Here is a 20,050-nt window from a genome sequence, read left to right as displayed (position 1 = left end):
GTTTCAAATTGTTCTTAATACACTGAGAAAAAAATTGTATTTTGTGAATTGCAATTATTATAGATTCAAATAAATATTTGTAGGATGTCGTTGATATCTTATCACTAATGAAATTACATTCACTTTCCTTAAAAAGAAGAAAAAATATTATTTTCCATCGACCCAATACCGACCATCCAAATCATATTTGACTCTAAAAAATATTGTTCTCTCAGTGCAGTGTATACATTTTCCCGAATGATAAGAGAGTTTTCTTACGGACATTGGATGATTTTACAGACGACAAAAGGAGAAAAGAATAAATCCACCCACGGCAGCGATGGGTAGTCCCACCATGGCGTCCCCCGCTCCATCGGTCTTCGCGTCTTTGGCAAGTTCGATGACGGGCAGTCCACTGGCGCTGACGACGCACACATCGGGGATGGGACATTCGCACCCCCATCCTTCCCCCCTAGGATCACCCTTACCGTTGGCACTGGTAGCGCCCGCGGGTAGCAATTATAATCCCTTGACTGGGAAATCTCACGAGTGACATCAACAGCCGACCCACCCGGGGGACGCTCTCTATCGGCATCATCATCGTCATCAGGATCGACGTTTGTGCAATCTACCAGAATTCTATCATTGAACGTCTCTGCTCTTTGAAAGATATACTTGCCAGGTCGTAGGTCGGACGATTGAATCATCGAAACGATTGGACGTTTGATACCAAAAATTGAGGGACTGAGTCCAACGTGGAGCACCAGATTTATCGACACTTGGATCAAGAGAGAACAGATATACGCACGATACACGTAGCTTCGATAGTCCTATCGGTCATGGTGGGTCCTGGCTAATGTACGCTACGAGACTGTAGAATACGATTATTAACATATCGTGGAGTACTCTGTGTGTGCGTGAGTGTGTGCTTTTTGTACCGAATGAACTCTGGACAAAGTCATGTCATTTTATTTATAACACACCGGGCACGATGATACTGTGCCTGGCACGACGAGGGTATACGAGATGACCGTCATTGTTTTAAAGGGAAACAATTGCAACGCGACAAGAATTTTTTAACGACTTTTCTGAAATCCTGATAGATTCAATGAAAAGAGGAGGAGGATCAATGACAACGGCGGCGACTAATATTTTAAGCGACTCTTTAGAGAATCATTGAAAACGAACCTTGGACGACTTTGCGCTATTCGTCCAACGCTCCTTTTCCCTCGAGCTATAAACCTTTTACGAAACGTCATGTACAAAAGACAACGCACTCTTTTCATTGAATATTGGTCCAACAATAAAGAGAAAATAAATCCAAGTTCAATGGCGAATTTTCTTTTTCAACCACACTCAATTATACGGTACTTGCTTGCGCGGCAATCAGCCTCTAAAACTTGTTTCATATATATATATCTCTGTACGAGAAATACTTTAATAAGCAGGCGCCTCAGGGACGCCATGGTAAGCAGGGTTCGTACGTTTCAATGACGAAATGCAACAAGCCCGACAATATGTTTTGTACATACAGAGATCGACGTGTCTGCGCAAAGACGCGAGAGAGAAGCGAAGATATATATATATATATATATAGCTGAGGAAGCAAATCGTACATATCCGTGTCGAAGGGCTGTATATTGACCGGGCTTAGTATATAGCCATCCTCCCCATACGTGAACGCAAGTATAAGCTTTACAATTATTCTCAAGTTAAAGATTGCCATACACTGCGCTACGGCGGTTAATTATATTAGCTAGCGAAAGACAATGTCGAGCGATGTGATGACTGTAGAACGAGAAACATGCCAAAAATGACCAAAACTTGCGTTTTCGTGGAGCAATTTTCTCATAGATCCGATAGACGTATTAATTATAGATAATCATTTCCGGAAATTATATAAAGTGTCAAGCGATTCGATCAGTTTCGTACAGAACTGTAATTCGTTCTCCACGCGTTTCGTCCGATCGCTTTGCACGAGCGTGCGAGTGACTCGCGTATCTCGATCGGTGCGACGCGCGATGGAACGATACCGAGCGAAAAGAGTTAACGTGTAGGAAGAAATTTTGCGCAATGCGAGCAAGAGCTTTTATCGAAAGAGGCATTAAAAGAAAAAATCGCGGAAATTTGCGATCTCTTCAAGGGGATGAACTACCGATGAATTATTGACAGACTATGATCACGGATATTATCGGACGTTCGAGAGCGATGATACACTGATCATGAGTCTAGCTAGAGTAAATAACCTAAGGAACTGTGCGTACTCGTTTGTTGAATACAATCTTGCAATAATTGTATACACACACGCGGCAATTATATCACGATGGGTGCGCGTATCGGCTGTCTCGTTTGGACTATATTATATAAATATAAATAGAAATTTACATGCGCGAGTATATGTACATATATATACCTACGTAAATGTACGAGTACATATATTCGGATATACATATATACATACTATACATAAGAAATAAATAAATGTATAAATACACGTCTTGTAAATAATGGAAGCACGACGTTAATCACGACGTTATCGTAGCGATAGTAGCGTTTATTATTATAATTATTATTATCGTTGCTAGTACGGCCACAATTACACTACTGCTGGATACTATTATCATTCGTCGTGTAAATTATTGTGAGATTCTTCTTATTTTCCCTGTTCTTTTTGTGCGTGTGGCTAGAGCGTATAGAGTGGCGATAATGATGTACGTGCGAAACCGATCGCGAGGATTTCATGGCAAAATCGAGAATGCGAAGAAATTCATCGGTCATGCAATCGCGCGTTTCTATTCAGCGGGCAAGGATGCAAATGGTGGAGAGAGTCGAAGGGATTCGGATGCGACCGGCACGTTCTTGATTTAGCCATGAAGCGAAGAGGGGGGGGGGGGGGGTGGGAATCTGCAGGTCTCGCCACAACGTCGTTATTCTCTTTCCTCGGCGAGATCGTCCTGGGCTACCGCGTCAAGCTGTCTTCAATTAGTCTCGTAAATGTCCCCGGAGAGAGAGAGAGAGAGAGAGCAGAGTCGTGGACCAAACTGTAGCGAATGCGTTAAAGACGGAGAAGGATGATGTTCGAGGTTGAATGCAGTTGCTGAAAGAATGGAGAACGGACAAAAATCGAGAAATAAGCAAAAGAGTTCCTAGAGCGGCGGTAGGACCCTGCTTCGTCGATGCGCGACATGAGAACGGAGAGCCAAAATGCGAGAGGAAGAGGGTAAAGGTTCTCCGGATTAATTTCCTCGGAGGGAGACAAGGACGGCATTTGTAGATAATTCAAGTACGAAATAATCCTCTCGCATCGTTTTGGGTTACCCCGTCCGTTGCTTTATTTTCCATGATAGGAAATCGTGCGCCCATCTATGATGGAAGAAGCTATCGTAGCGATCTTTTTATTATTATTAATATTATATATTATTATAGTATATTATATTATTATTATTATTATATTATTTTATTATTACGACTTATTAATTATTATTTCATTATGTTTCAACCTTTATTATTTGAGAATAAAGAAGCTAGAGACAACGTTTCATTTAGTTTTGTTTCATTTCTTTGTTTACTGCATTCTTTTTTCTATGAATATAATTATCGGGTCAAGGTCATCTCTCCCATTTTGTTGTTAATAATCGTGTACGAAATTTATTTGTTTCTCGCCAAATTTTCTCTTACCGTCCCCGCCATGTTGTCGAAGTGCGACTACTTTTAACGAGTAAAATTAAATAATTAATAGACGCATCATGTATTCGCGGCATTTGTATATGAATCTCCTAGATGTCAGAGAAAAATATCCTACGGCGTGTTACCAGCCTAAACCGGTTGTTCGTAGGAGGAGAGTAAAGAAGCATATATGTCTTTTGACAAGAATATAAGGCTACCAATAAACTTACTACAATTCGATGTGTAATTCGTATTATCAAGAGCGTATGTTATACTAAAAAGATCGTCGATCTGATAAGGGAGGACTGATCGTCGTTTTCGCGAGCGTATTAAGGTTCTAGAAGTAATTAAGTGAAAAAGAGCACGGTATGACAGTTCTTACTAAATTTAAATTTCGCGACGGTCGAGAAATTTATTTAACTATTTTGTACCAAGATGAATTAAAACTATCTCGAAGAGTCATCGCGATTAAGCTATTAGATTTCGAATATCCCTCTGCATTCACTAAAGGTTTTTGCAAAGGTCCAAGTCAGCAAGTTTTCGGCAATATCTTACGTATGTACGTTTGCGCTTAATCTATTTTGCAAACCAGACAAAAAACATGAGAGATAGTTGGTGATGTATAAATAAAGTCATATCAATCGTAAATAGTACATGTTATCTATAGACATAGCTATGATAATAACGGTTATTATTTATCAGCGTAAAATTAGTAAAATATATTGTAATTGTATAATAAACTGCGTCATAGGCAAAATTGTATCTACCCTCATTTTACAATACTGTAGTTGTATTTGCTTTAAATCTTATATAGATTTATTTTCTCCCCATTATTCTCCTTTTATCTACTTTTAAATCATTGCATAATAATTAACTAAATTTATTATTTGATTTCTTAGCATTTAAAAGCTTTCTTCTCAATTTGTACTCTATGATGCGAAAGAAATCTAAAAATTGATGGAATTCTGCTTTATCCTATTCACAGCTAAATTAACGTGCTTCCCATAAGTTTTGACAGATGGCGTAAAGGCAAAATTGTATGTGGCGTTAGAGTGGCCCGTTGTGGCGCTGGTGTAACATTCGCTCGACCAATGAGAGACGAAAGTTCTACCTATGGAAGCTTCTTCTTCTCCCCGAATCGGACAAGTTTAGACGTTCGTTAGAGGTACAAATATTTGTTTCTGTGAAAGTAACGATTATAATAATATATTGAAGATTAAAAGAGTCCATTAGAATAAGTATAGATGGTGGTGAAACTAATTAATTAATTAAATCTCCTGTAACAGTCTCTGTATAGGTTTTTTCCTAACGGCGGGACATAGGAGATTTCGTGTTATTTGACTATAGTACTTTTTACTATAGTCAAATTACTATTTTCCGTTTAATTTAAGTATTAATCGAAGTCACCAAGATTAATTAAGTAAAATGATATTTATAATAAATAATAGAAGCAATTAAACTAAAGTAACCATTAAAACTTAACTATCTACGCTTTTATTAATTATATTAATGTATAGTAAGTGCTTCAATGCTATAGTCAAATAACACAATCCTATGTCCCGCCGTTAGGAAAAGAGAAAAGACCCGTATGTATGAGCAAAGTTTCTCAGATGGAATGGAATGGAAATGGAATCGTCAGCAGCGCCGTCTATCGGCTGGGATTGCCGCAGGAGGACCGCATGAGTTGCAACTCGCATAAATGAGCAATCTCAGCTCAGCAGCACACTGACTGACACTTAAATCTCAATCGTTCGTCTCAATCTCGGCGTGGTCCCAACTCCCACAGTTCCCAATTTCCCAGTCTGCAGTCAGTCCTGGTCAGTCCCTATTAATCCGATGTGAAGAAACAGCACACCGCACAGCGTAGCATAACTCAAAATGGAGGAGTCGACAACAATGACCCATAGGCTGTTAGAAGAAAGTTCTTTTGCTATTATATTCCCAAAATATAGGGAAAAATATTTAAAGCAACACTGGCCTTTTCTTCAAAAAGCATTAGACAGTCATGCAATAAAATGTGAATTAGATCTTATCGAAGGTAGTATCACAGTAAGAACAACAAGAAAAACATATGATCCCTTCATTATAATTAAAGCACGGGATATGATGAAGCTAATGGCTAGATCTGTTCCATTTGAACAAGCTGTAAGAGTACTGCAAGATGAAATTAGTTGTGATATTATTAAAATATCTTCTTTTGTAAGAAATAAGGAAAAATTTGTGAAAAGAAGACAAAGGCTTATCGGACCCAATGGATATACTCTTAAATCTATTGAACTTCTGACAAACTGTTATGTAGTAGTTCAAGGTCAAACAGTTTCCGCTGTAGGACCTTATAAGGGCTTACAGCAAGTAAGACGTGTAGTAGAAGATACTATGAAAAACATTCATCCTATATACAGTATAAAAGCTCTAATGGTTAAAAAAGAACTTGCAAAAGACCCATTGATGAAAAATGAGAATTGGGAAAAATACTTGCCCAAATTTACTAGTAAAAATATCAGCAAGAGGAAACAGCCGAAAAACAAGAAAGAAAAGAAACCTTATACACCTTTCCCACCCCCACAAGTAGAAAGCAAAGTTGATAAACAGCTGGCAACTGGTGAATACTTCTTGAAGGAAGAGCAGAAAAGAGCTAAGAGGAAGAAGGAACAGGAGGCACGTCATGAAGAAGCTACAAAGAAGAGGCAACTGCGTAGAGAAGAAGCATTTGTTCCACCAGAAGAAAATGTGTCGAAGAAAGAGAAAAAGAATGATGATATAGATATTCATGAAATTAAGAAAAAAGTGAAAAAAGGACTTAAAAAGAAAAATGTAAATACTTAGCTCATATGTATTTTTCACCATTCATGAGTATTTAATAATGTACAAAGCTTTTAAAGCACTGATTTTTTTATATAAATAATAAATGCATATTTTATTGTTGTTGATATAGTTTTATTTAAAAAATTTGTTACTATAATCACCTTAGTATTGAATCCTTAAGATACACTCAATTATTATAGTATATATCATACATTTTTAAGCTACAGAATAACAGAAATTTTAATGCATAAACTTTAAAGTGGCTAATATTTTTTAAAAAATGTAATTATTGTTTTAATGGAGGTAAGTATACTACTAGTAAAAAGCGTATATTTCGGTAGAAATAATGTATCGAAATATTTCCATATCTTTGATTTTGCATTTTATAAATATGAGAATTAGAAAATTCTACAGTTTCCAATAAAGTTTTACTATTGAGAAAAACAATGTAGTATAATATTGTTCATAAAATTTTGAATTAATTTTGTTAAAATGCTCTCACAGTATACATACACGATTCTTAATCTATTTGTAATGCATTTTTTGAATATAAAGTTTTTCGCTTTTCGATGGTTACAGTACATATTACACTCATGATTATTTGCTATACCTTATAATTATGGCCAATTTATGTATTTTTTACAATTTATATTTTAAAAGTACAATAGTTTATAATTATATATCTAAGCTTAAGTCTGTAAAATATTTACATTTATTCGTCAGGATTATAATATCAGTTTTCTGAAACCCGTAATATACAGAAATATAAAAAAAGAACTATTAATTATTATAAGGACGGGAGGGCTAAATTAAGTATCAAAAGATGATAACTTATTTACACATTTGAGTACTGTTTTAATTACAATAAAACAACTATATGTTTTTGGGAAATTTGGTGTATATATAAATTCATGAATATAAAATGGAGTTAAATAGTGAGTTATATTTGATTTTTTTGATTGACGAAAACTCTATATTGATAGTTTTAAAAGGTCATTTTCATTCAAATAAATCTCTCTAAGAACTTTTAATTGAAAATGTCAATTTTTAATATTGCACAATAGTTGCCATATCAGTATTTTCATTAAGCTGCGGCACAAAACGGCAGTAGTTAATAGTTATTGTTTGAAAGTATATTAAATGTATTAAAATTTCTACAGGGCGTTTATAAAGTTTCCTTCCCTTATTATTTTAGAATCGATACATTTTTGAAAAATATTATGGTACTCGTTTTTTTTCTTTTGGAAACTATCTTAGATAATGGTATTTATTTGACATTCAAAAGTAATATGAGAGTAGAACTGATTTGTTTAAATGAAGCTTCATATTTATTTATAAGATATTTGTAAAGCTTGTCTCAAGGACTTTTTAATAAATAACTTTCAAAGATACGATGGAATAATATAGGGGGTTGCTTTTAATAAAATCGGATAAAACACGCGTTTTTTAATATTTTCATAAATGTATCTTGTTGGAACTGATTAGGGTTTGGTAAAGGAATTTATGAACATCCTATACATTCTGCTTGATTTAGGATGTGCCGCCTAAATGGGCCTTCAGCTTTAACGCAAAACTTTAGTTATCTTCGCAAATATGAGAGATATCAATTTTTATAAAATTTCCCAGAAAGTCCCTTTTACTTAAAATTAAAAAGGTAATATGCAAAAGATTGATGTCTCTTGAAATTACGAGGATAAATGAAATTTAACGATCCACCTGAGGAAATGAATTAAGTGGCACACCTTTCATAATATAATATTTATCGCATCTTTATATATATATTCAGTTAAAAGATTTCAATCGAGGACGACGTATTCGATCTATTATTAGTTTAATTTCTAAATTAAGTACGTAGTGTATTATTCTAGCGACAAGAACGCAAAAACGCAGCAGATTTGCAGTGTGTAAAGTATTTCTATCCTTCAACGTATTTTAATACACATTCATTCGCACAACCAAGTAAATATACAATTTGTTATAAAAATAAATCTCTGTAAGAATTACACTGCTCAATGCAGTGCATCTTCGGTTTTGAGCGCATTCGAGCTTAAAGTTTTACAAACCTCGCTTTGATTATAGCGATTGTATCAATTAATCGATACGCCTACTAAAAAAAAAAAAGATAAAAATAGAATCACTAAGCTTAAGAGTATCAACCTCGTACATACTTTTGATTTTTATCCAACAAAAGCAGCTTTATCATACAAAATTCAATCATTTTTTCGCTGTTGGGCCGATCAGAATTTATTCGATGCAAATAACGAGCGTCGGTATTATGTTTTATCCACATTCAAAAGTTTAAATTAGAAGATTACAAAAACATTCGAGTAATATATATATTACATATTTTAGCTGCTCTAATCGGTATCGCCTCAACATTTATACGATTTCATATTCACTTAGCGATAAAGTATATCTTTTTAGGCAAATTGCCTAAAAGCGTAATCTCAAAATGGTGTTTGCAATTAGAATGACTTACGTCGAGTAATAATGAAGCGTCTTAAAGTAACGCTAAATATATAAAATTGTTTTTGTTCTCGTTGCTGATTAAAATTAGCAAGAAATAGGCCTCAAAAAATTGCAAATGGAACAAACGATCGTGCGCGATAAAGTCTCTCTGAGATCAATAAGTTTTTAAATCATGTATTACGTATGTTTATAAGTTTAACGAGCAACATTCCTAAATCAGACGATCAATTATCAATCCGGCCACGACGTCCATATCGTGTATACATATATATATGTACATATAAGTATGTGAGACGACGTCACCCCTTTGATTTCTGTCAATTCCACTGTTTGCAAAAATTCCAAGTATTATATGTATAATAACGCCCTTTACACGCAGTATATATTATAGTAAATTTACAATAAGTGGGATTATCCATCTCTCTCTCTCTCTCTCTCTCTCTCTCTCTCTCTCTCTCTCTTTAAGAAATAAATACGTAGATACTGTACACACACGACAATGCATTTACTTAAAACGAAGTTTATCCATAATTCTATCGTTTACTTAAATTTCTTGATCCATCTTTCTTCCCGCTTCAGTATACCATTTCTCTCTATCCTCATATTTTATCTTACCACTCTCTTGCCCTGTTTTACAAAGTAGTAACAACTTTTCCACTTTTCGCAGTAACTTTCCACCGCTTGCCACTCGAAAGCGATACGAAGTTTTGCCACTGCGCTTTTTCCGTGCAACGTGCAAGACGCTTACGTCGTTTCACCATTTAACACCGAATCGATTCCCGTATCCTGCTGCCTTGGTCAAAAGAACTCGCCTCCCTCTCTCGCCGAGTCAATTTCCCTATCCTCCACCCTCTATCGATGTACTCATCCCGATGAAACTAATGACATTTTTATCCGAATTCTGTCCCGATTACAGACGGATCGGCTGCTCAACATTCTCCCCATCAGCGTTCTTGTATCTGCTCGTATGATCGTCGGTGTATATATAGTATATTAATTGAAAAGATTTCGGATCGTTAAATTCGGACGAAGCTTAATGATTGTGATTGTACAAGTGCCATCTCTGCGTCTCCGCGCTCGAGTCACACTTCTCGGCCGTTATTCCCCGCTGTGCTTGGTATCTAGAGTCTATGCAAACTGGAATTCTAGAGTGACGGATCAAGCCACCTTCCAAATGACGCCACTTTTGATTCTCGCTGCCGTCGCAAATTTGCATCAGGAGAGTCGTGCCTTTCGCATACACGGGCAAGGTTAAGCAGAGATCGTGGTGTTTGATCAATCCATCCTTGGTCAAACCCCATTCCTGCAAATTAAACATTTTCGCCTTTAGATACGAATCATTATTATCATTAAATATTTTATATACCCGATATCGACAATTTTCAAGACATACTTGATTTCCGCCAGTGTCGTGACACGGATACAGCCCAACGTTACCATCCAAAAGATGGCCCATGCTGTCCAAACACGCCGAGCCTTGTTTCAAAGAGCCTCCTGGGCCCCCCTCGCTCGTGGGTATAACCAGCTCCGGATAAACGTTCTTCAAATACCAGCTGAAGGGTTTGCAATGCAATCTTCTTTTTAGTTCCATTCTGTCTTGAATACTGCGGATTAAAAATAACGAGTTTTTATGAAACATTTAGAATTTTTCGTCCAGTGAAAATTGTATTAAAGTATATGCAGTACACGCGTTTACTACGTCATATAAATATGCACTGTATATCGAGGTAGGGATTGTTTGAAATTGGTATAACGGAGAGTTCATTGTACAGTTTGGTACAGCTCCGCAGAACGGCAAGTTTAGTCCAACTGTCGGAGAGACTTACTTTCCGTAAGGGATATTTCGTGCCAGCGGCACAGCATTATAGTAGAACTGTTTGTAATCGTCCATCCAGACCTCGGCAGCTCTGCGGGTATTTCGTGCGAATACGTTTCCGCTACCACCCGGAAAGGAGTATGGATGACGCTTCCGAAACACGTGACCAACTCGAGAACAGGGTATGATCTCCAAACTACCACCGCACTGCCAGACTCGAAAGGAAATTTCTGCAAGTGGCGAATCGATTGATTCATCATTGTCGATGCCTGCAATTATTTCGATGGTTCTAAATATTCTCCATTTATATCTACCCAAATTCTCTCCACCCCAGACGTCCATTTGCGTGTCGTATTTTCCAAGTTTTTCGAAATACGCTTTATTGATGACGAATAGTCCACCAGCTATCATCGGTGTCCTTATCGCCTGCGTTGGATCTTTTTGCCTCGCTTGACGCTCCGTTTGGCTCAGATATTCCCATTTGAACACTAAACTCCAGTCGAATCCTCCTCTCAGATCAGCCGAGGCACCTTTGTTGTGAATTGATTTTTAGGATATTTTTAACAAACGCGAGGATCTCGTACGAAGAGATTATATATAATTTTGGTCATCAAGATTATTTTGCTTACCGATGTATTGGAAGGTATCCATGCTGATCACGTCGATCACTGGACAGACGACTCTTGATGGATCTTCAGCCACTCTTTCCAAGAGCGGCTCTAACCAATCCGCGTTACACTCGCAATGCGAGTCCAGGAATGTCAGAACACTAGCAGTCGCGGCATCAGCTCCACGAACTCGGGATCTCATCAAACCTTCTCGCTTTTCATTTCTTATTACTCGTACTTTGTGGATTCTCGATAATTCTTCTCCATCTTCAGCTGTGGGGGTTAAACGTCAAATTTGATTAATATATACTGTGTTCTTGTACACGGTCTGCCAAATATAACAATTTAGATCACGAATATAAAATTCTGTTTTGTCTTTGTAATTGGAGGAAACGTCAAAATTTGTATATATAAGTTCTGCATGAGTGTAAATTAAAAGATGCTTGAAAAAGGTGTTATACAAAAAATTGGTATCGTTTATAGTTTCCAAGCTAAATCGAATATTATAATTATAGTCTGGGTAGTTTTTTTAGGTGTACTCTTTATAAGATAACACTATATAGATTATGATACAAATGCTAAATACTTACGATGATCGCTAAAATCATCCACTAAAATAATTTCCTTGATAAGGTGCTCCGGGCTCCTATTCAATACGCTGCGAAAATAAATAATGTTGATTAATAATTATAGAATGGCCTGGGAGAAAGAAATATATTTTTCGAAGCTTTGACGATAAGTTTTTAAACTGCATGGCATCAAAATTAATTTCTCGCCTTTCATCCTGACCCTTTCTAGCTCGATGTCAAAAACTTTTAAAACTTCAAGTGGCGTAGCTATCTTCACTTGCAACTTTCCTCTCAAAGTACAAGGTGAATCTATAGCTAGTTATCTTCTCCTACAGGTAGAGACTCTTCACGGAAAAATGTTTTAAATAATACTATATCCCTTTGTATGAGAAAAATCTTTGAATTATGTCACTACTTCTTAGAGTGGAGCAAACGATAAATTCAAAAGGACAATCTACGAGTATTATTTTCTAAAATTCTCAATCTCGTTGTTATACTTATAAAATCATCAATAAATTGATAGTAATTATAGTTAGGAAGGATTCGACGAATTCTTTAAAAATATTTACATATATAATAAAATTAGCGCGTTTCCGATGTCTATAAAATAGTGATTGAAAAATGTATGCCTCGTCTCTTCAATTTTATCATGTAACTATCATTACATACCTCTGTGTATGTCGTGAAAAACGCCAATATAAATCGCTATTGTTCGAAATTTAAATATTCATATGTTGTATTTTTAAGCTTCGCAGCAGCAACGAAAGTTTATTTAAAGTCAATTGAAAGTTGGATACTATATATACATATAGTATATGAGGGAGGTTTAATATGCTTACCTTACTACAGTTCGCAACAATGTAGACCGGGCTTCATTGTGGAAAGTGATTATGACGGAAGTTGGCGGGAGGTCTCTTCTCCATTGCTTCATCCTACACCTACAAAAAAGAAATTTCCTTGAATAACAAATGACTGAAATCCTGTTACATACAGACATCACAAGTTACGTTGTTTAAGTTTATGCGAAATCGTGATGCAAACGCAATCAATCTTGTCATGTACAATTAACAGTTCTAAATTAAATTACAGAATAATAATCATAATTTCATTTTGCAGTTTCTAGAACCCCATGTGTTTTGCTTCTAATTAAATGTGGGTCGTTTCAACACTGCAATTAATTGCGGTGCTGGTAAAAGCATCTCATTATTAAATATGATATTATAATGGTAACTAGTCGATAGTTTGCGAATTAGCTTTAACTCGCGTTCCACTGTTTATTGCAACTAACAGTCGACTGATAATTACGGAGTTATGCGAAATTGATTGTTATACTAATATCAGCTAGGTTACTATTACATATTAGTATGCTGTACATAGTACAGATGATCTTGTAAAATCGAGGGAAACATTTAGATTTCTTGTTGCATATATAGGACAGCGTCCATTTAATCGACGTATGCATGATATAGGAAAAGGACGCTTGGGGGTGGGTAATTTTAATGTATGGCCACATTGAAATTGAGGAAGGAGTGCCTTTGGCATGGAAGAGTAAGCCAACACTAACGGTACATAAATGCAGCTAGACGGTTAGAACGATCCCAATATGTCAGTCCCTCGTTTCTGAGATAAACTCGTACTACGTGTGCAGAATTTCGTCCTCTATGCGCATCATCAGATGCGCGCCTTCAGCAAAATTGCAAAACTTTACCACACGTACCTTCTGGAGAACGCGACAGCTCTGCTCCACCGAAAGAAATTACTAGGAGGTTAACGCATCGCGGATTATAGTCCTCGCTTCATGCACTCGCGTAAATAATAATTCCGAGACACTCGTTAAAGAAACAATTGGAAACACTCGCGCCTTTATGATTCCTTGCTTCGGGCGTTAACGATCGGATTGCACGGGCCACATCGGGTGCCTCGACAAGATTTAGACGTACGTTATTTCGAAGCAGGTATAAGAGACTCGACAGAGTCGTGGGGAGTACAAGGTACAGTTCCCAAGTTGGTGAAATGCAAATTACACTAATCAATGTAATAATATACAAAGAAACTGTCGTCACGACGACTCGTCGGACGCTTTAGAAACGCGAATAGTTTCAATTTGAGATAATTCCTGCAATAACTGCTCGAGGATTGGGTTATTCGCAGCGGAGATTGATCGGTTTGGTTCTCCGAAGTAATAGAAAATATTTCCGCCATTGGCGAATGTTGTTTTACCACAGAAATTGCGTGTGCTTCGATGTTTTAAATAATATCGCTGCCAGTCGGCAGCTTCGTCGGTTTGTAAGTGCGTATGACATGACAGGAGGGGGGATGGTGTGTAAAATTGTCGGCAAGAGCTGATAAATGAATCTGCCAATTTTATCGGCGTCGATGCGAAGTAGCGAAATTGCAAACGAGCCTTAAAACGAATCCGTCCGACTCGACGGATCATCCGGCCAGTTTAATTCGAAACTTCAATTTGGGCACCAGCCCCCGGTACTAAACTGAAGCTGCGAATTGCGCTAGCTGGCTTTCTACATCTACCACTCACACGTGTAGTTTTTGATTATCGAGGAACAACGTATACACCAGTGCAGCGAAAAAACTACTGAACGGACCCAGGCTGCGCGGTATAATCGTTCAATTTGATACAATTTCAAGGTACGACTGCTCGAATACACGTGGAGTCGAAAATAATGCACCTACATATATATACATTTATAAATAAGTGAGAATTGGTAGGATTATGTGATCCGTATACAAGTGGATCGTTGTACCATACACACGCTACAAGCGGAAAAATTGTAACGTCGGATGGAGCTTGCGATACGTGTACGCACATGTGTATATATGTATATATATAGCTGCATGACAGGATGAAGCGTATCGTGTTCGAGCAAGTTCGAGCTTAATCCGGTGCAAAAGCTGGAGCTCACGTCACAACGAAATGCACTTGCACATTCGGGGCTAAGTACTTATACGGATACGAGTTGTGAACGAGCGAAAAAAGGGAATGGAAATGGGAGCGGGACTGGAATTGGAGCGTTCCAGTGGGGAAATGCCCTGGCAAAAATTGCGGCCTGCTCGACGCTATCATGCACGGAGGGCAGCTCTCAACCATTTCAAGAGTCGAGAGCGGATATTGAATTTTTAATTTAAGTTCGCATCGACGTCCATTCGACATTTTCCTGTCATGGCTCAAGTAATATTTCGTTACTATACCTATTACCTCGCGATTCATCCTGCACTCATGTATACTAGGCCTCGTCTACATAAACATTATATATGTATATGTGGAATTGTATTATAGCGTTAAATACTTGAAATTAATTATTTCTCAATTAGAAAAGTATATAGATATAAAAATTATTTTCTTTTCTCTTTTAAAACTTAACTTATTCTCGTGCTAACTGTACGTGGTTTTGTGGAGCTTGCAGCTTATACTTTAGACTCAGTGTTTCCTTAAAACTGAATGTGGAAATCGACAGGTACTACTGTGGAAACTGTCGAAAACAAACTTTGGGAAAAAGGAATACAGGGTATCGACTGGTACCTTACTCTTTGTTTACAGCCTCGAATTTACAAAGTTCGTTCGGGGGAGATTTACACCGCTGAAACCTACCGCGAAAGGTGGCAGCAAGGCCTTGCGCGAAACTATAGGGACCTTCTCGTGAAAACATTTGCTCGTAAATTCGACGTTGCCTGATACGCTTGCGACATTCTTACTGCGACCTGCTGATCTCGGTAAAATCAACACGACTATAAATTTCATGCCAATAAAAATTATTCCAAGATTATTTTGTTTTTATGCAAATACACGAAGCGTTCCAAGTTGGAATTATTCGAGGATAACCATAAAGTTGCATCCAATATCGATGAATAGTATTAGATTCGAAAGTGCGAGGAAATACGTAATATAATATTTGTTTTTCGACTTGTAAAAGTTTTATAAACTTAATAGTATTTACAGAATCTCGATGCAATCCAGTCGAGAGTGATTTAGAATTTGTTAAAACTTTCAATTTATCGAAAATGCTCCACGAAGCTGCTACGTTCGATTCATCATTCGATAAAATCAAGATAAAGCATCGCTGAATGACTTGATTCTATTTCGTTCGAATCAATAAAACTCGGGCATACATATAGCTATATATTGTATATATGAGTATTTACGAAAGATTCTTTGGTTATCGATTATTACGCCAAGTATATACAACATTATAATGCTAATTTAGGTTAACTTTAAATATGCAATATCGCGTACCATAATAACTTAATTATGGACCAATAATTATTACAATGCATGTGTTCATAATGTTCTCGATACTATCGCTGTTAAATTAAGTAAAAAGAGCTTAGTGGAAAGATTGAGCTCCTTTTTATACAAGGACGACTGACTGGAGGATACGAAATAAATGTTAGGGTTTTTAGCAATGTAGCAGCTTCAGAATAAGGATGACTAATTAAGAAAGGGATTGTGTTGGTTAATGAAACTGCGGTCGGGCATCTGCTCGATGCTAGTTTTAGCAATTTCTGGTGGGTGAAGCAGCCGAGCCATCACTAAACCTGTCTATCGAGTTGCTACGGAATCATTAATCAAGCTTTCTCCCGGCTGTTTTTGATCCTTCCATGGCCCTACGAGTGCGCTGTTCTCGCTTTGCCTCCAAATGACTCGAAACTCCACTCGTTTCCCTCGTTCTGGATGCTACCTCACTTAAGCTAACGGAGCTTAACTGGACTATCTGCGGAGGATCACCGAAACTTTCCTGCTATACACAGAAATATCCTTTACATAATATATGGAATATTAGAAGCCACTAGACCGCTGCTACCCTTAACGAGCCCCGCATGTATACAACAATAAACAAGAAGCTTCCCTTTTACATACGTCTTATTCGCCATTTTATGAAAAAAAGAGGAGATAACTATTTTTTGCTGTGCAATTTTTCCACTTGATCCCTCTGAACGATAATTGACACACTTATATTTTACCGGTAATTTCTTACGAGCCGGATATTGCAGCTTTGGGCGAATATCCGTGCAAAACGATTAATCTTTAACCATAAATTAAAGCACACGGTCATTAAGGTCTCAGATGTATAAATGTTTACGAGTGAAGATCTGCGAAATATATGCTTCTTCTTAGTCCGCCTTTCTAATTGAGACGATTGAAATTCGCCGGCCAGTGACCACCAAGTATTAATTAGTGGCTGATGGTGAATGAGGCCGCCACTCTTCTTCGCGTTATATCGTCAAGCGCCAGCTCTGCTTTCGATCGCATGCCGATCCGTTTACGTGCGATCGATGTTCGGAGAATATCCAGACATTTCTCGTTGCAAACTTTCATTTACTTTTACGAAATTCTCGCATATACTAAGCAATCGCATGACCTATACCCGCCTCAAAATCGTTTTTCTACGCACTTTTTATCCTCTTGAAATGTTTCTTATTGGATCCTGTAATAATTTATAAATGACATTTAGCTGCTATTTAGCTTCACCGTTTTTATTCGCAAATCTTCTTCTCTTGTACCGAAGGTGGGTATAAACGATATCGGCTCATCGAGCTGTATATAAGCACGGGAATACGATACAAAACATACAGATGACCCTATTTCATCTCGAACATGTAGAGCAAATTTTACTGATTTTTTCATCAGAATATTTTTCTTCGTGTATAATTCCATATAGAGATTTCGAAAGCAAAAGTTGCATAGAAGATTTGGAGCAAAAGAAAAAGAAAGACTGACGTATTGACTGCTCTATATTTTAAATCACAGACGATCCAGGGTGGACTATGAATCGTCGATGATTCATGAATTATTACCATCAAAAGTGTGCCGAAAAAGATTGGGTGGTGTGACTTTTCAGCTGAACGATTTACGAGGGTATTCTTGAAGCAGCGTTTTCATTATTCTCGAAAGCCTAGGTTAGAGTGCAAAGAAAGAAAGAAAAACAAAGTATTTTTTCAATTTATTTCTCAGAATCCTTCAAACAATTTATCTTCGAACAAACGTTCATTATATTGTGTAAGGGGAAAATTGATACTCTTCATTACGTTTTATTGATTTTAGTGTAATAATTATAATCACAATGAAAGAAATAGATAAAATAGTATACGACAGATAATTCGACTATTATATTGTTTCAAAGAATTTAATTAAAAGCGTGGTAGAAAATCAGTAATATGCCACGAGCACAGTAGCATTAGCATTTTTGGTCAAACTTGGTCAAACTATTACGAAAAAGCTGGTTTTCTCTATTTACGATTATGTGGTTTTCTAGGGCCCACATATCTGCTAACTTTTCCACCTTCCACTGTGGACGACTGGCAAACTTTTCCTTTTCCAGCATGTACGTATATGTAAGCCAGTGCAACGTCGTGTTCCGGCAAAAAGAATATCCGCATCTTGGCCTCTCTTCCCACTCTACTCGTATAAACGCGCCTGAAATAAGGCACGTCGCAAATTTATATCACTGTTAAAAGCAGATGTAAATGCGTCTTCGAAATCGAATTAAAGATCTTCCTACCTGATCTTTTCTCCATAAAGCATAGATGAAGCACGAAATTATCAAAAGGGCTGTTGAATTTCAATCTATTTTCTATCTCGGTTTATTAATTCTCGCTTGCAGTATTAAACACTGTACTGCTTGATAAATCTCATTGAATATATACATGATACCTAGAGGATTAAGAATTAAAGCATTAAGGTATAATACACGAGTTCAGCTCTCCTCGTGTACTATAATATGTCCGAAGCAGCAGATGGCTCAATTCATCTTGCGAGGAATAGTTCTTGGCGTGTTAAATCTAAAATCTTCATTTAAAAATAACGTGTTCCATTGTCTATATATATATATATATATTCGATTTTCATGATACTTCAAAAAGCCTTAATAAAGTTACCTTATCGTGGAAGAACAGTAAAAATTTGAAGCAACGTTTAAAAATATCTCTGCTGTGAAAGCTGAGGATGAAATTCGATTGGATTAAAGAAGTGAGAATAAATTTCCTTATAAAAATCTGGTTCTGCTTGAGAAGATCAGAAATGCGTGACGCTGCATTCCATCTTTTGACTATTTTGTTCATTTATAATGTTGCCAAGGAAGAAGTATGGGGCGGTACTGAGTAAAGGTTATCACGGATTATCATCCATATCCGCGGTCTTATGCAAATTAGTGGAGCCTTTGGCAAACTGGAAAGTGCTAAGCTTCCAGGCTTTCATCTTGTAGCTCACAGTACATATATACATAATATAGAATTGTCATACAGACGTCATCCTCTATACCGTTAAAGTTTCTGTGTGGTAAGGAAGGTAATAATGCAAATCCGAGCAAACTAATTAATGTAATCCATATATTATTAAGTTACGTTATATATTATTTGAAACAATTATTGAAATGAGTGGGATAGCGTTGCTCGAAATCATTATACACCAACCGAACGAAGGCTATATAGACTGTTGAAGAGATAGACTCAATTGGAGGAGGAGGATTGGCTTTTACTACACCAACGCACACATATTTCCATATATAGTTTCCAATTTTCCGTCTCGACGCCACGAGCAGTCCAGATCTCACCAAGTTTAGGATCACTGCTTGAAATATCGAGCTTAGACTCCGTGATGCATCGTATCGTGCAGTCGAGGAAATCTCAGTTTTCTATACTACATATCTTCGCTCGACAACAATGCAAAGGCGAGGAGGAGTTCGCTCTCTAACCTGCCACCGCGAGCGATAAATGTAAAAACAAAAGAAAGTCGATAGCAGCCCTGGCATCTTGGAGATATGTACATGTCCAAGTCAAAATAATAGCTGAGGAGGCTAGCTACTTTTGGCCCATACACGTTGCTGCCATGAAATAATGCGTCTATAACTTATCTTCAGCCTTATTTCATACATTTTATGCATTTATGAGGTGCGATTCAATTTTCAAACTACTATAGAACCTTCCCTCTTTAATATTTTTACCTTTTCCATCGAATTTCTTCCTTCTGGACATATTTTTCTGGAGAATCTACAAAATTCAGATAAAATTCTGGATTTTCAAGCAAAGAAAAATTATCCAAATGAGTTATGGTGCATTGCTTTTTTAATATTTATGAGTTTCGTATTTATTTGGGGAAAACCTTTCCGAGTTATGGGACTGATATT

At 36.9% G+C, this 20,050-nt stretch overlaps 3 protein-coding genes across 3 annotated transcripts in view; 2 read left to right on the top strand and 1 right to left on the bottom strand.

The window, feature by feature from the left end:
* Nucleotides 1–4,336, top strand: part of LOC136782584 (POU domain, class 2, transcription factor 1-like) — a 93,250-nt gene extending 88,914 nt beyond the window's left edge. The window contains exon 9 of the mRNA XM_066742099.1: nt 280–4,336. Coding sequence (XP_066598196.1) covers nt 280–532 — 253 coding nt within the window. The 3' untranslated portion in view covers nt 533–4,336. The remainder of the gene's footprint in view (nt 1–279) is intronic.
* Nucleotides 4,337–5,346: 1,010 nt separating this feature from the next.
* Nucleotides 5,347–6,569, top strand: dbe (KRR1 small subunit processome component homolog dbe). The gene has a single exon (XM_066742105.1). It carries the CDS (start codon nt 5,524–5,526, stop codon nt 6,469–6,471), a length of 948 nt encoding a protein of 315 aa, XP_066598202.1. The 5' UTR covers nt 5,347–5,523; the 3' UTR covers nt 6,472–6,569.
* Nucleotides 6,570–6,579: 10 nt separating this feature from the next.
* Nucleotides 6,580–20,050, bottom strand: part of Pgant2 (polypeptide N-acetylgalactosaminyltransferase 2) — a 101,702-nt gene continuing 88,231 nt past the window's right edge. The window contains exons 4-10 of the mRNA XM_066742101.1: nt 12,752–12,850; nt 11,934–12,001; nt 11,365–11,616; nt 11,050–11,265; nt 10,746–10,965; nt 10,313–10,523; nt 6,580–10,222 (exon numbers count right to left, since the gene is read on the bottom strand). Coding sequence (XP_066598198.1) covers nt 9,953–10,222; nt 10,313–10,523; nt 10,746–10,965; nt 11,050–11,265; nt 11,365–11,616; nt 11,934–12,001; nt 12,752–12,850 — 1,336 coding nt within the window. The 3' untranslated portion in view covers nt 6,580–9,952. The remainder of the gene's footprint in view (nt 10,223–10,312; nt 10,524–10,745; nt 10,966–11,049; nt 11,266–11,364; nt 11,617–11,933; nt 12,002–12,751; nt 12,851–20,050) is intronic.

The sequence above is a fragment of the Prorops nasuta genome, unplaced genomic scaffold (assembly GCF_024137725.1).
Source record: "Prorops nasuta isolate Cenicafe-Biocafe unplaced genomic scaffold, Cenicafe_Pnas_1.2 PNAS00027, whole genome shotgun sequence".
Classification (NCBI taxonomy): domain Eukaryota; kingdom Metazoa; phylum Arthropoda; class Insecta; order Hymenoptera; family Bethylidae; genus Prorops; species Prorops nasuta.
Note: the sequence above shows the minus strand (reverse complement) of the source record. Positions and strands in the feature narration are given on the sequence as shown.

Bases quoted from the DNA above. Each gene is read 5' to 3' on its own strand.
- dbe (XM_066742105.1), top strand. From the start codon at position 5,524: ATGGAGGAGTCGACAACAATGACCCATAGGCTGTTAGAAGAAAGTTCT.